Genomic DNA, 13,235 nt, shown 5'->3' on the forward strand with positions numbered 1-13,235 from the left:
TAATTATTAAACTTTTCTCATTTCGCGTTTCTAAATATACAAAATTCTCAAGTCCTTCAGTGACTCTAACACAAAAATTTGCTTTGTTCTAATATTCTTAGAAGTAGGAAAAAACTTCCTAAGGTAACCCTAAGAATATCAACATTTTATAATCCAGATTAATAAAAAGAGCTTCCATAATTTCTAATGCTTTGGAACAAGAGTCATAAAACTGAACAGCTCTGACAAGTATTGTACATATGTTTGTGAAACTGTAATTTCTAGTTTGACGGTGATTTCCTCTTCTAATAAGCTTTTACAAATTCTCTTGATAGAGAATGTTTCAGTCTAACCTATTTCTAAGCAAAGTGTTTCACTTAGGCTATACTTACTATCTGGTTCTTGAACCCTTCCTGAGCATAGCCCAAACACTCTAGGACACAGATTCATAAATATCTTTATTTCCACACTTGTCCCTCTCCCACTGATTCCTGGTATCTGTCTCTCTGTCCTTGCAAAGACTACAGCCTAATATAGCTACTGATTCTAATAAAGGATCCATGGAATTTCCTCTCACTGGGCTTCTCTGACGACTTCACAGTACCTCCTGAGAGCACCAAGGGCTGCTGCTGGGCAGTGGCACCAACAGACAGGGGACGACATCCTAAAACCAAGGCCTAGCCTCAGCTGCCCAGAGGCAGAACGTGATCACCAATGAGCCTATCGAGCTTCTGAAAGACTCTCCTCCATCCCTGGAGAGTCTGCAGAAACTCTCCAGACCCTTGAGAGATCACCAATCACCCAGCCTGAGTAGGTATCAGGCCCTGGGGCTAAACTAGTGTTTCTGAAAATGCCCTTCCCTAAACGATTTAACTTTAAATTTTTGCTTCTGAAAAAGGTAACAGAATTCAAGGGGTTTCCTGGTAGCCTAGTGATTAAGGATTTGGCATTGCCACTGCTGTAGTACAGGTTTGATCCCTGGCCCAGGAATTTTCACATGTTGCAGACATGGCCAAAATATTAAAAAAAAAAAAACTTTCAGTTAAAAAAAAAATGTAATGGAATTCCGTGACCTAGTTTATGTAGATTTACATCTATTACCACATTCTCCCAGATTAAAATAAGACATTTTGAAAACCATCTCATACTACAAAGCCACAAGGAAGACATAGTACTGTCCCTTAATACCAATCAGATCAAAAAGAAAATGTCCTGAAAGCAAGCTGACCATAACTGGATATAACAATATGAAATATAATTTCATATTTATGAAAATACTCCTGAAGGATGCTCATGAGCCAAACAGACTACCAAGGATAGGATGCTAATGTTTACAGCTGCCCCCCCAGATGTTGAAGAATGATGAAATTCTCATCTCAAATTAGCCCATCAGAGAGGAGTCAGTGTTGGGAAGCCCCTTAGACGTTGCTCCATTGAGTCCCCTGTGCAATGAAAAAGCAGATTCCATAGAAGTCACTTCAAATACTTCTAATTTAGGAGCTTACTTCATAAAAACAGCCACCAAGGGAAAGTTCCTTTTCAAACTGAACCCAAATCTGGAAATCTGAACTTTTAAATCAAGTGGGGGTGATTCTGCTCCCCGAGGGCACTTGTCAATGTCTGTAGACACTTTTAGGGGTGGAGTGCTTCTGGCATGTAGTGGAGAGAAGCCAGGGATGCTGCTTAAAACTCTACAATACACAAGACAGCAACCCCCCAACGAAGAATAATCTGACTCTGGGAGTTCTCGTTGTGGTGCAGCAGAAACGAATCTGACTAGTATCCATGAGGATGTGGGCTGGATCCCTGGCCTCGCTCTGTGGGTCGAGTATCCGGTGTTGCCAGGAGCTATGGCTCAGATCCTGCACTGCTGTGGCTGTGGCATAAGCTGGCAGCTGTAGTTTTCAATTCAAACCCTAGCCTGGGAACTTCCATATGCCACGAGTGCAGCCCCCCCCAAAAAGAATAACCTGACCCCAAATGTCCATAGTAACGAGGTTGAGAAACCCTACTCCAGCTCCTGCTTGCTAAGCCTAGGAAGGCTCTTTTGAAGAAGCACAAGTCAACTCTTTTTTTCCATGTGTGGTACATGAAAAGATATCTGAAACTTTCTATGGAGGTCAACCATTATCACAAAAATGTCACATAACAATCTACACCAAAAATCAGTGGCTGGAACTGTCACGAGGAGCACAGAGTCTAAGGCAGTGCTCACAGGAACCTGGGGTGCAGTTCCTTAATGGGGAATGCACCTCCTGGCCGAGGGCAGTAAGTGTGGGCTCTCAGGATTCTACTGCTTTGTATTAATGCTTCATTGACTTCAAGAAATTAACTAAGATCTTTCCATGTCTGTCTCTGCCCTGGAATAGTTTCGGCACCATCAGATGTACATTTTCTATAAATGCTTGCTCCAAACCAGCTGTCAAACCATCTATTTCTGATGCCCTATATAAAGCAAAACTAAGCCCGTAAGAACTTGGATAGAGATTTAAATGGAAGCTGGGGCTAAGGTCTGCAGTTGGATTAGATGTGGGTTACGAGAAAAACAGAAGAATCAAGAATTACTCCAAGGTTCTTGGTCTGAGAAAGAGGAAGCTTTAAAGATGCTGTGCCACTGTTTTCTGTTCTCCAGAAATGCTGAGGAATTCTCAGCAGTATTTCAAATCATCGTTCCACCAAATGTAAGGAAAAAGTCCCCTGAGATGGAAAAGCAGCCTACCATGTGAAACAAAGCATTTCAATCTCAAGATTTAAATATTCAAGTAGATCTCTGCAAATCAAAATATTCCAGTAAATGTCTGCTGAAGAATTTTAGAATGAAAAAGATGATAAAATCTAATAGATATAGCCCTTAAAATAGACCTTGAGATTGATTGATCCTTTAAAAGAACCATGAAGGTTTTTAAACATTTATGTGTATGAGAAAAGTCTGCTAGGGAGGAAAAGAAATCTGAAAGAGAATGGATATGTGAACATGTATACCTGAATCACTGTGTTATACAGCAGAAATTATCACAACACTAAAGCAACTATACCTCAAGAAAACTTTCAAAAAATGAAAAGAGAAAAGTATGCTTTGGGGAAATTTGGCTAAGAGGTGTTCAAGGAATAATTCTGGAAAACCTCGGAGTACACCAATGAAAAATGTTACAGTGTAACTCCCCCAGAAACTGTGCAATGCAGCAGCCCTGACGTGAACATGTGTCTTCAAAAGAGCTGTGCAGAGGTAGCAGAGTGAGCTGGTACAAGTAGTGACAGCATCCTTAGTGAGAGGTGGGCACAGAATGGGTCGGTAAAGGCCAGGACTCCAGCACCCTGCCACCCCACCCTCTACCTCCCACCCCAGCACAGCCATGGAGGTGCAGAGGATAAAGCTGAGGTTGCCTAGGAAAGCCAGGCTCAATAAAGCTGAAGGTGGGATTGTTTTTGTTTTTTTTCTTTCAAATTATAAACATTGGGAGTTCCCATTGTGGCTCAGTGGTTAATGAATCCGACTCGGAACCATGAGGTTGCAGGTTCGATCCCTGGCCTTGCTCAGTGGGTTAAGGATCTGGTGTTGCTGTGAGCTGTGGTGTAGGTCGCAGATGCAGCTCAGATCCCGCATTGCTGTGGCTGTGGCGTAGGCTGGTGGCTACAGCTCTGATTGGACCCCTAGCCTGGGAACCTCCACATGCCGAGGGAGCGGCCCTAGAAATGGCAAAAAGACAAAAAAAAAAAAATTTATAAACATTGGATGTAGTGGGTAAACATATATTCCTATGGGACTAAATGAATGAAGAGACTATACTAAATAAGACTCAAAACATTACTTTTTCCCAATGCAAGTCCCCTTTTTGTCTTTTTTCATGCTAATTAAAATTTAATAAGCTTGTGGTTGTATATGCTTAAATATTACCAATTCTTTTTTTTTAGAGCTGCACTCATGGCATATGGAGATTCCCAGGCTAGGGGTAGAAATGGAGCTGCAGCCACCATCCTACACCACAGCCACAGCAAGAGGAGATCTGAGCCGCATTTGCGACCTACACCACAGCTCTCAGCAATGCCAGATCCTTAACTCACTGAGTGAGGCCAGGGATCGAACCCGAGTCCTCATGGATACTAGTTGGGCTCATTAACCACTGAGCCACAACAGGAACTCCCAATGCAAGTCACCTTTACAGGGTAGTATCCTGCTCATCACAGCTGTAAAAAAAAAAAAAAAAAAAAAATTCTCTCTGTATGATTCACTAAAGAAACCAAATACCAAAAACACCAAAACTTAAAGGTAGCAATAGATAAAGAAAAGAAGGACCAATTCACATGTGAAGACAACACAAGGCCTGAAGAGATGCATGGGCATGAGGCTGCCTGAGCTGCAAAGGAGTGAGCAGGGGCTCTCCACCCAGCCACGGGGTAAAACAGACGTAAGTGCCTCAGCGGGAGAGCCAGAACATGTGTGGAAGAGTCATAGCCTGTGTCATTCTCTCAGCCAGACTCTGTCAAGCAAACCACTGAGCTGCCTGTTTGTAGCCTAAAGATGACTATCTTAAGGAGTTCCCGTCGTGGCACAGTGGTTAGCGAATCCAACTAGGAACCATGAGGTTTCGGGTTCGATCCCTGGCCTTGCTCAGTGGGTTAAGGATCCGGGGCTGTGAGCTGTGGTGTAGGCTGGCAGCTACAGCTCCAATTAGACCCCTAGCCTGGGAATCTCCATATGCCATGGGAGCAGCCCTAGAAAAGGCAAAAAGACCACACACACACACACAAAAAAGACTACCTTGAAGCCTTTAATAGGCCAAGGCCTGGGGACAGGACATTGCAAAAGTATAATTTTCCATTCTCAATTATTTGAGCAGCTGAAGACTATGACACTGATATGAAAATATGTACTTGTGACAAAATCAGTGATATATTACAGCATATGGACTATCCTTGTGTCATAAGCCATGATAGTTGTGATAATTTATTATAAGAAATTAAGATTCTAACAAATTCAGAAAAGGATAAGAATTGCACATGAAGCACTACTGTCGGTCATTTTCTCTGTGGGGTTAATAATGTTATAGTTTCTCTGCCACTTTGGAGTTGGTAGTTATTTGAGATAGCCTTGCATACAGAGTGCTTTTTCTCAAAAGTCCAAATGTTTACCAAGCTGCCACACTACAGAGATTATATTTAAAACATTGTGGGGGAAGAAAAGTGAATGAATGAAAAGAACTGGGTTACAGCAAGGATTCATTCTCAGGGCTCATTGGTCTATAGGAAGACTGTGCTTTGGCTGATTAAGTGAGGCTGGGTTCAGCTGGGTCTGGCTTCTCATTGAAGGTTGAGCCCCGGTCTGCCCTATATTCATTCATTCTGTGGTCCAGTAAGTGGGCACTAACCATGTGGGGCCTGTTCTCTGGCACATGCCCAGAGCCCAAGAGGGCAGGCCCAACTATGCACATGGATTTTTAAGCTTCTGACTTACATCCACTTATATCCAACTAGTGCTCAGTGTCATAGGACTGAGCTCAACATCAGAGGTAGGCTTTTACAGTCACCCTAAGACCATGCAAGAGTCTGGATGTATAATTCTATCACAGTGGAATGACAAATATGGACAAAAATGGAATCTCCCATATTCCCCTTTTAATTTCCTTCAAGCTCAATATCACTCTCTCCTTCAAGCACAGCTTCTAGAATTCTCACCACACTGACAATGTTCTTCTACACCAGCTTCAGTTCTTCAATTTTCCTATTAAATCAAAGGCTCAGCACTGAGCACAGTACTCCATGTGTGGTCTGACTCACAATGATTTCTCCTAGTATAAGGTTTAGCAGCTCGAAAGTTTAAAACCTTACCTAGATAAGAGCACTGCCAAGAAAATATACTCTAAATGAAATGGTTTGCAGAAGTTTTGAAATAAAATATCAGCTATCCTTACTGAGTACTAAAGACATTTTTCTACTGAAACATAAAGGAGGCAATTCAGAGGGATAAACTTCAATAACACATAAATTAGAGAAATTAGCCTCTCTCTGAACTCTAGTCTACGCGAATCAAATTCTCTACCTTTAGGCCATTTTATAATTTATACAGCCCTTAAATATATACTCTCTAATTTCATTTATTTCTTTACAACCCTGAGCTAGGTATTATTTTTGCCACTGCTGAAAGATGAGGACATTGAGAGTTAGATGGAAGTCCAGTTCTTCCTCTGCCCAGTGAACAACCATCTTTCTTACCTCCAGGACTACAAGGAGGACCTCTTCCTTCCACCTGGAACTCTCGTCCCTGGCGATCTCCTTGCTTTGCCTGTCTACCCCCACTCATCCTTTAAGTCTCCACTCTAACAGCACATTCTCCATAAGAACTGCCTACTTCCAATTTTTTTTTTTCATTTTTATTAGGGCCACACATGCAGCACATGGAAGTTCCCAGGCTAGGGGTTGAAAAGGAGCTGCAGCTTTCAGCCTATGCTGCAACCACGGCAACACAGGATCCGAGCCGCATCTACATCAGATCCTTCTATAAATCCACCTGAATTTATAGAAGTCATGTATACAATCCCTACACTGCTAGCACATTTTTGACTGTCTTCTAAAGAATCATTTTAAGCCAATGTTAGGAAAACAGCCTTGCTCACTAAAGGGAATTAGCACCATCTAGTGAAAGAAGCTGGTAGAAAAGTAAGTTCCATTAGGAGACTGCTATATGAGAACCAAAAGAAAAGTGCTTATGCAACAGGGGACACATTTAAGAAAATATAGAAAACTGTAGTAGTAACGCCCCCTCCTGGTTATGTTTTATTAATTTATATTGGACACTGACAGAGTTTAGCTATTAGTATCACAGTCATTCTAAAAACCTAATACTCAAGTTCCCTGTGGCACAGTGGACTAAGCACCTGGCGTTGCCACTGCAGTGTCTTGGATTCCTGCTGTGGAGCAGATTCAGTCCCCGGCCCAGGAACGTCCACGTGCCATGGGCAAGGCCAAAAATAAATAAATAAATATATTTTTTTATCTTAAAACCTAATACTCATAATTAGGTAATATTAATTGTAATATTCTAATTATGGAATGTTTAAAAGGGAGATAATTTGCTATGTCAGAGGCACCACGAAATAAGTATGACCCATTAACATACTTCCCCATCCTCTAACTTGTAGCCAGATGTGAAGGTCCTTGACTTTATCATGCTGCTGGCCTTGCAAAGCCATTATACATTCTTGTACAGGGAAGATTTGTTTGAAGGCTGTACGCATGATGGAGTCCCATGGAAAGCGTGTTGAGGAAAGACTAATCAGTTGGGGTGTTAGTGGTAGTCATCTAGACAGGGGATAGATACCAAGGCCAGAAATGAAATGATGAACAAGTGTCCACTGGGTTTGGGGATCACTACAACATGCAGGATGTCTCAACAACTGCAGCAACTGTTTATTTTACCTTAGTCACACCTCCTTATATCTTTTCTATTATCATCTTAAACAGCATTAAAATGCTTAAGCAATGTTTTGGTCTTATTCTCTCTAAAGATAAGCTCCTTGGAGAGGGAAATCACTTGAGTAAAGACGTTAATGGTGATTTATTTATTTTTATTACTCAATGAATTTGTTACATTTATAGCTGTACAATGATCATCACAATCCAATTTTATAGGATTTAATGAAAAGAATATATGCATTGGGTCACTTATTTCAACAATATAACTTGTGAAGACAAAAAATTAAGTGGGACTTCCAAAAACTATGTTTTTATTTTCGCTTTTTTTTTTTAGGACTGCATCATGGCATATGGAGGTTCCTAGGCTAGGGGCTGAAATGGAACTACAGCTGTCAGCCTACACCACAGCCACAGCAACAAAGGATCCAAGCTGAGTCTGCCACCTACACCATAGTTCATGGCAACACTGGATCCTTAACCCATTGAGCAAGGCTGGGGATCGACCCGAGTCCTCATGGATCCTAGTTGGGTTCATTACCACTGAGCCACGACAGGAACTCCCAAAAACTATGTTTTCACAAGATTCTTCTTGTGGAATTTAGGGGAGCTCTTGTGTTAATTATGCACATTGTCAACTCTCAAATGTGTGATCACTGCATCATGAGGACAGTGTTTATCTGCTGGACAAAAAAGCAGTTCGAAATGGGTTGATCCCTTTACCTCTATTTTTGGATAAAGGTCAATTCATCTATTAATTTTTTCCTATTTCTTTTTTTTAGAATATAGAATTTATTTTTAAATGCTCAAAAACAGGAAAACTAAATATTAATTGTTTTCAGATACATATATGAAAGTAAAACATCTATATGTGTTAAAAAACCTAACTTTCAGGAGTTCCCGTCGTGGCGCAGTGGTTAACGAATCTGACTAGGAACCATGAGGTTGCGGGTTCGGTCCCTGCCCTTGCTCAGTGGGTTAACGATCCGGCGTTGCCGTGAGCTGTGGTGTAGGTGGCAGATGCGGCTCGGGTCCCGAGTTGCTGTGGCTGTGGTGTAGGCCAGTGGCTACAGCTCCGATTCGACCCCTAGCCTGGGAACCTCCATATGCCGCAGTAGCGGCGCAAAGAAATAGCAAAAAAAAAAAAAAAAAAAAAAAAAAAACCTAACTTTCAGGGAATTCTCTGGTGGCCTAGTGGTTATGACTCGGCGCTGTAGCCTGAGTTCAATCCAAGGTCTGGGGATCCCACATCAAGCTGCTGCACAGCATGGCTCTACACATACACACACACACACCAATAAAACAAACAAAACACCTAACTTTCAGACCTGGCTAACCCAAGGACTTAACACAAAATCAGAGCAATGGTTACCTGTGGAGGAGGAGTGAGGAGGAGAAAGTGACTCTAAGTTCCTGCTACTGTTCCAGTTCTTAAGGAACAGGGAAGATGGGTTGTTATAGTTTAAATGATATTTATGTTTAAATATACAACTCTTTTTTGGCCAACCCCATGGCATGTGTAAATTGCTGGGCCAGGGATTGAACTTGCGCCATAGTTGCAGCCTGAGCCACAGCTGTGGCAACACTGGATCCTTAACCCACTGCACTACAAGGGAACTCCCTAAATATACACTTTTAGAGATACAACCTTACCTCACATTAAATAAGAACTATTTTCCCCTCCCAATTTCAAGATTAAATTATACTTCCTATCCCCCAAAACAGCCAAGATGACAAATGAACTCAAGATTAGGGCTTATACTAAAGATAAACTACTAATTAAAAAAAAAAACCAAATAGTCTGCAAAAATTCACTTATATGAACTATACAGCAACATTATTGTAACAGAAAAAATAAATTTTATGCAAGGTAAATTCCACTCTATAATTCTAAAATGGAGTTCTCTCATGGCAGATCAGGTTAAGGATCAGCACTGTCACTGCTGTAACTCAGGTGACTGCTGTAGTGTGCGTTCGATCCCTGGTCTGGGAACTTCCACATGCTGCAGGCGTAGCCAAAATAAAAAAGTAATATAAAATTCTAAAATACTCTAATTTTCCTAGGTCCTTTTTTACACAGTGTCTAACAGTATCTTGTCTTTGGAAAGTATAAAATAAATTTTTATTCACTGGAATTACTAAGCCAGGGAACTCCATTAAGGATGATCACTTAGACGAGAAGCCTGAATATTCACAGCTACAAGACACATACCTGAATTTAGGAAGAACTGGGGAGGGTCTCCATGAATGCCCACTGTGCCCGGCCCCAAGGAGTCAGACAGGGTATTCACAAAGGAAAATACTCCACTCATGATTCCAAAGCCCAGGCCAGAAACTAAAGAGGAAGGAAAACACTGTTAAACCTGATGCATGCTATGATATTCTCCAAATCAAATGTCCAAGGACTAGGGAACACTATTTTGTTGCAGGAAAAAGGGGTGCACAGGAGGTAGGAGAAGCAGTGGAGAAAGCTGGCTCAGAAAAGGCTAGTGCTTGACTCAATGATGAACCCAGAGAGGACGGGGGAAAAAGAGGACAGGAAATGGATAGTGAACTGTAGCAGAGAAATGAAGAGGAAGAGCAAGAGATTCAGAAAGGCTCAGAAGCCATAGGGAAGGCAGAAGGATGAGAACAGAATTTGGAGAATTAAGCTGGATGCAACTGAGCTCAAGGGGTGACCATATTGCAAGGAGGGATCCTGGGTCAAGCTGGGTGACCCAACATAGGGCCCTGGGTCCAATCTTTAAAGCCAATTCTAAAAGAAAAATACACTCTGGGAAGAGTTTGCCCAGCAAGGCCAAAGTCATGGTAACCACCCAGAGAAGATAACAGTAACACTATTTAGAAATTTTTAACTGGAGTATATACATGTTCAAAAACCTAATTGTCTATTTAATGGACACACAGATAAAGGTCACCTGCAATTACTTTCCTTTACATAAGGGCCCTGGAAAGCTAGAAAAATAGACAATGTACACCAATAGGCCAAGGCAGTTGTAAAATACTACCTGAAATCTCTAAAGATGTAAGAGATAAAAATGGCTTTTATGCCAAGCCTGATTTTTTTCCCCTCAATGACACTATGCACTTCTAACTTACCATAAGCCAGCAATCGCATAGAGGGTGCTGTCTCATCTGGGTTTAAACTCTTCAAACCTTCACTGGCCTTTCTAAAATAAAACCACACAGATAATTTTTTTTAAAGTAGAATATCAGAAAAATACATAAGATTTTAAAATCCACATACATAGGCTTTTAAGGAGGTAATACTCTAAATCTAAAATCCACTTAAGGTGCTCCTGCTGTGGTGCAATGGGATCAGCAGCATCTTGGGAGCACTGGGAAGTGGGTTAGATCCCTGGCCCGGCACAGCTGGTTAAGGATCCAGCATTATCACAGCTGTGGCTTATTTAGTTCAAGGCTGTGGCTCTGATCTGATCAGAGCCTAAAACCAAACCAAACTAAAATCGAATAGAATAAAATAAAATAAAATCTGGAGTTCCTGTCGTGGCTCAGTGGAAATGAATCTGCCTACCATCCATGAGGATGAAGGTTTGATCCCCTGGCCTTGCTCAGTGGGTTAAGGATCTGGCATTGCTATGGCTGTGGTGCAGGCCAGAGGCTACAGCTCTGATTTGACCCCTAGCCCGGGAACCTCCATATGCCACAGGTGCGGCTCTCAAAAGGCAATAAAACAAAATAGAAAAAAATATAATCCACTTAAACAAATCCAGCAACTTTTCAATTAACTAAAATCAACCAAAATTTCCAACCAACTTTTACCTTTTATCTGACATTCACAAAGAAGAGAAAAAATAATAGAAGAAAACAAGCCATCAGGGATTGAGTTTAATATGAAAAAGAAAGCAATACTTATGACTGAGTTTAGTATTAATTCAATATCCTAAGGCATCTACCACTCTGAATTTTTCCTCTTCCCAAAGTACTGTACCTTCAGCTCCACATCTTTTGTACTTTGCTGCACCTCCACCTGCGTTACACTTACTCTGCCACCCTCCCTTCTACCTTCTGCGCCATGGAATCTAAATGGTACTCATTCTTCAACATCTTGTTCAAGCAACAATTTCTCAAAGAAGCCATCTTTATCAATGATTGATAACCACTCGCATCATCTCTCCTTCCTCTTAAATCCTACACTACTGATGGTCTGAACTCTCACATGGATATTTAATCATATAGTCTTCTGATTCTAAACATGATTTGTTTCATATCCCCAATCAGACTTCATGGAAGAGGTAACCAGGGAAGAATAAAATGCTATCCTCAGAAAGGGAGAAAAATGAATACTTGAATGAAACATTAGACTACTGCTCAGTAAGAAATGATCTTTTCAGGAGTTTTCCTGAGGCACAGTGGATTAAGGATCTGGTGTTGTCACTGCTGTGGCTCTGGTTACAGCAGAGGTATAGGTTCGATCCCTGGCCCAAGGACTTCCAACCATGCCAAAAATAAAATGCACCATTTTAGAAACTGTAAAAAAATAGACCTATGCCTTTTAAGAAATTATAACAATAGTTATCTTAATATTTTTTCTATAAATGATTTTTATATGTATGGAATCAGCATTATAATGCAATTGTATTATATTACAAAAGCTTCAATCCAAGCCAAAAAATTCTAATATATGTTTTAGGCAACAGGTAGGACTATAACTTGTAATTTTTTTTTAAAATTAACATAGAAAGAGCTATCACTTGTGGTCACACATCAACTTCTCATGGTGCAACTCTTTGCCAGGCTGCAAGTTAAAATTCATTCATTTGAGAGGAAATACTGTTACTATGGCCTAAGCCATGAAATAAATTTACACTGGACTGCAATGATAAATCCTGATTCAATTCCATGTGTTGATTCTATTCCACGTACATAAAACAACTGGTGCAAGCTCTTCACCTTTTAATCTTGGCACCAAATTCAGATAGCAAAGTCTGATAGAGGTAGAACCTTAAAGCTCAAAACCTACTTTGGCAGTGGAGATAGTTAAAATATTGATAAAACCTAAATTTCTATATTTGAATGTACTGAAGCCCAAGGGAGCAACTTAAATGTATCTAATTAATGTCAATCATAAATAAAGTATCATAGTAATTCTCAAACTTGTTTTAACATAGGACTACATAACATTCAGTATTTCTAAAATGTGCTAGGAAAACATTGTACCATATTCCAAAGGCTTGTTGCAGATGCATTTTGTAAAGGCAAACAAAGGCACCTGTTAATACAGATTTGCCCTATTTGTTCGCAAATCTCCAAAGGTCCTTTCAGAAGAGCAAACGTGGTTTCCTCAGAAGTCAAAGTGGCTTCTCTCAATTTGCTGGCGTGAGAGCCTGCAGACTGAATGCGGTTAATTCCTTCTGCAGGTGCCCTACGCCCTTACTGCCCTCATTAAAAATGGAAACCCAGGTTCAGCTTGGAGCCCTTCGGAACTTTAGGTTAGTGCCAATAAGGAGTTGCTTTTCAGGTGGAAACGCCGAAGAAACAATAGTGATAAACATCAGGCACCCACTTAGTCGCTCCAGGTAAGTGAGGTTTAGGAACCTCAAGTCCCAAAGGGTAACTAAAGCCAAATCCTGAAGTGTGAAAATTCACTGAAATTAACTTTGTTTCAAATTAGAACCACCATATGTGAAAAGGCAAAACCAACAGGAGCCAGTGGTGTTGGTGTGGTGATGGGAAAATCCAGCACGCCCCAAGGCTGTGCTGCTAAGAGATTGGTGCCCCGTCAGGGGTGGGAAGGGCCCTGCTCTCTGCACTACTTTGACCACAGCAGGGTACCGTGCTGTGTTCCCAGCTCAGAGAAACGCCAGGCCTACAAAAAGGGGTGTGTC

General features: G+C 41.1%; 1 protein-coding gene across 6 annotated transcripts in view; it reads right to left on the minus strand.

Annotated features, from left to right (window-relative positions):
• Window positions 1-13,235, minus strand: part of APH1B (aph-1 homolog B, gamma-secretase subunit) — a 214,118-nt gene that overhangs the window by 197,052 nt on the left and 3,831 nt on the right. For all 6 annotated transcript variants that reach the window (XR_007133044.1, XR_007133043.1, XR_007133042.1 and 3 more), the window contains exons 3-4: window positions 10,486-10,556; window positions 9,599-9,721 (exon numbers count right to left, since the gene is read on the minus strand). Coding sequence is in view for 2 of the 6 variants with exons in the window: in XM_047766067.1 (XP_047622023.1) it covers window positions 9,599-9,721; window positions 10,486-10,556 (194 nt within the window). In the remaining 4 variants the exon portion in view is untranslated. The remainder of the gene's footprint in view (window positions 1-9,598; window positions 9,722-10,485; window positions 10,557-13,235) is intronic.

Source organism: Phacochoerus africanus, chromosome 2, assembly GCF_016906955.1.
Source record: "Phacochoerus africanus isolate WHEZ1 chromosome 2, ROS_Pafr_v1, whole genome shotgun sequence".
Classification (NCBI taxonomy): Eukaryota; Metazoa; Chordata; class Mammalia; order Artiodactyla; family Suidae; genus Phacochoerus; species Phacochoerus africanus.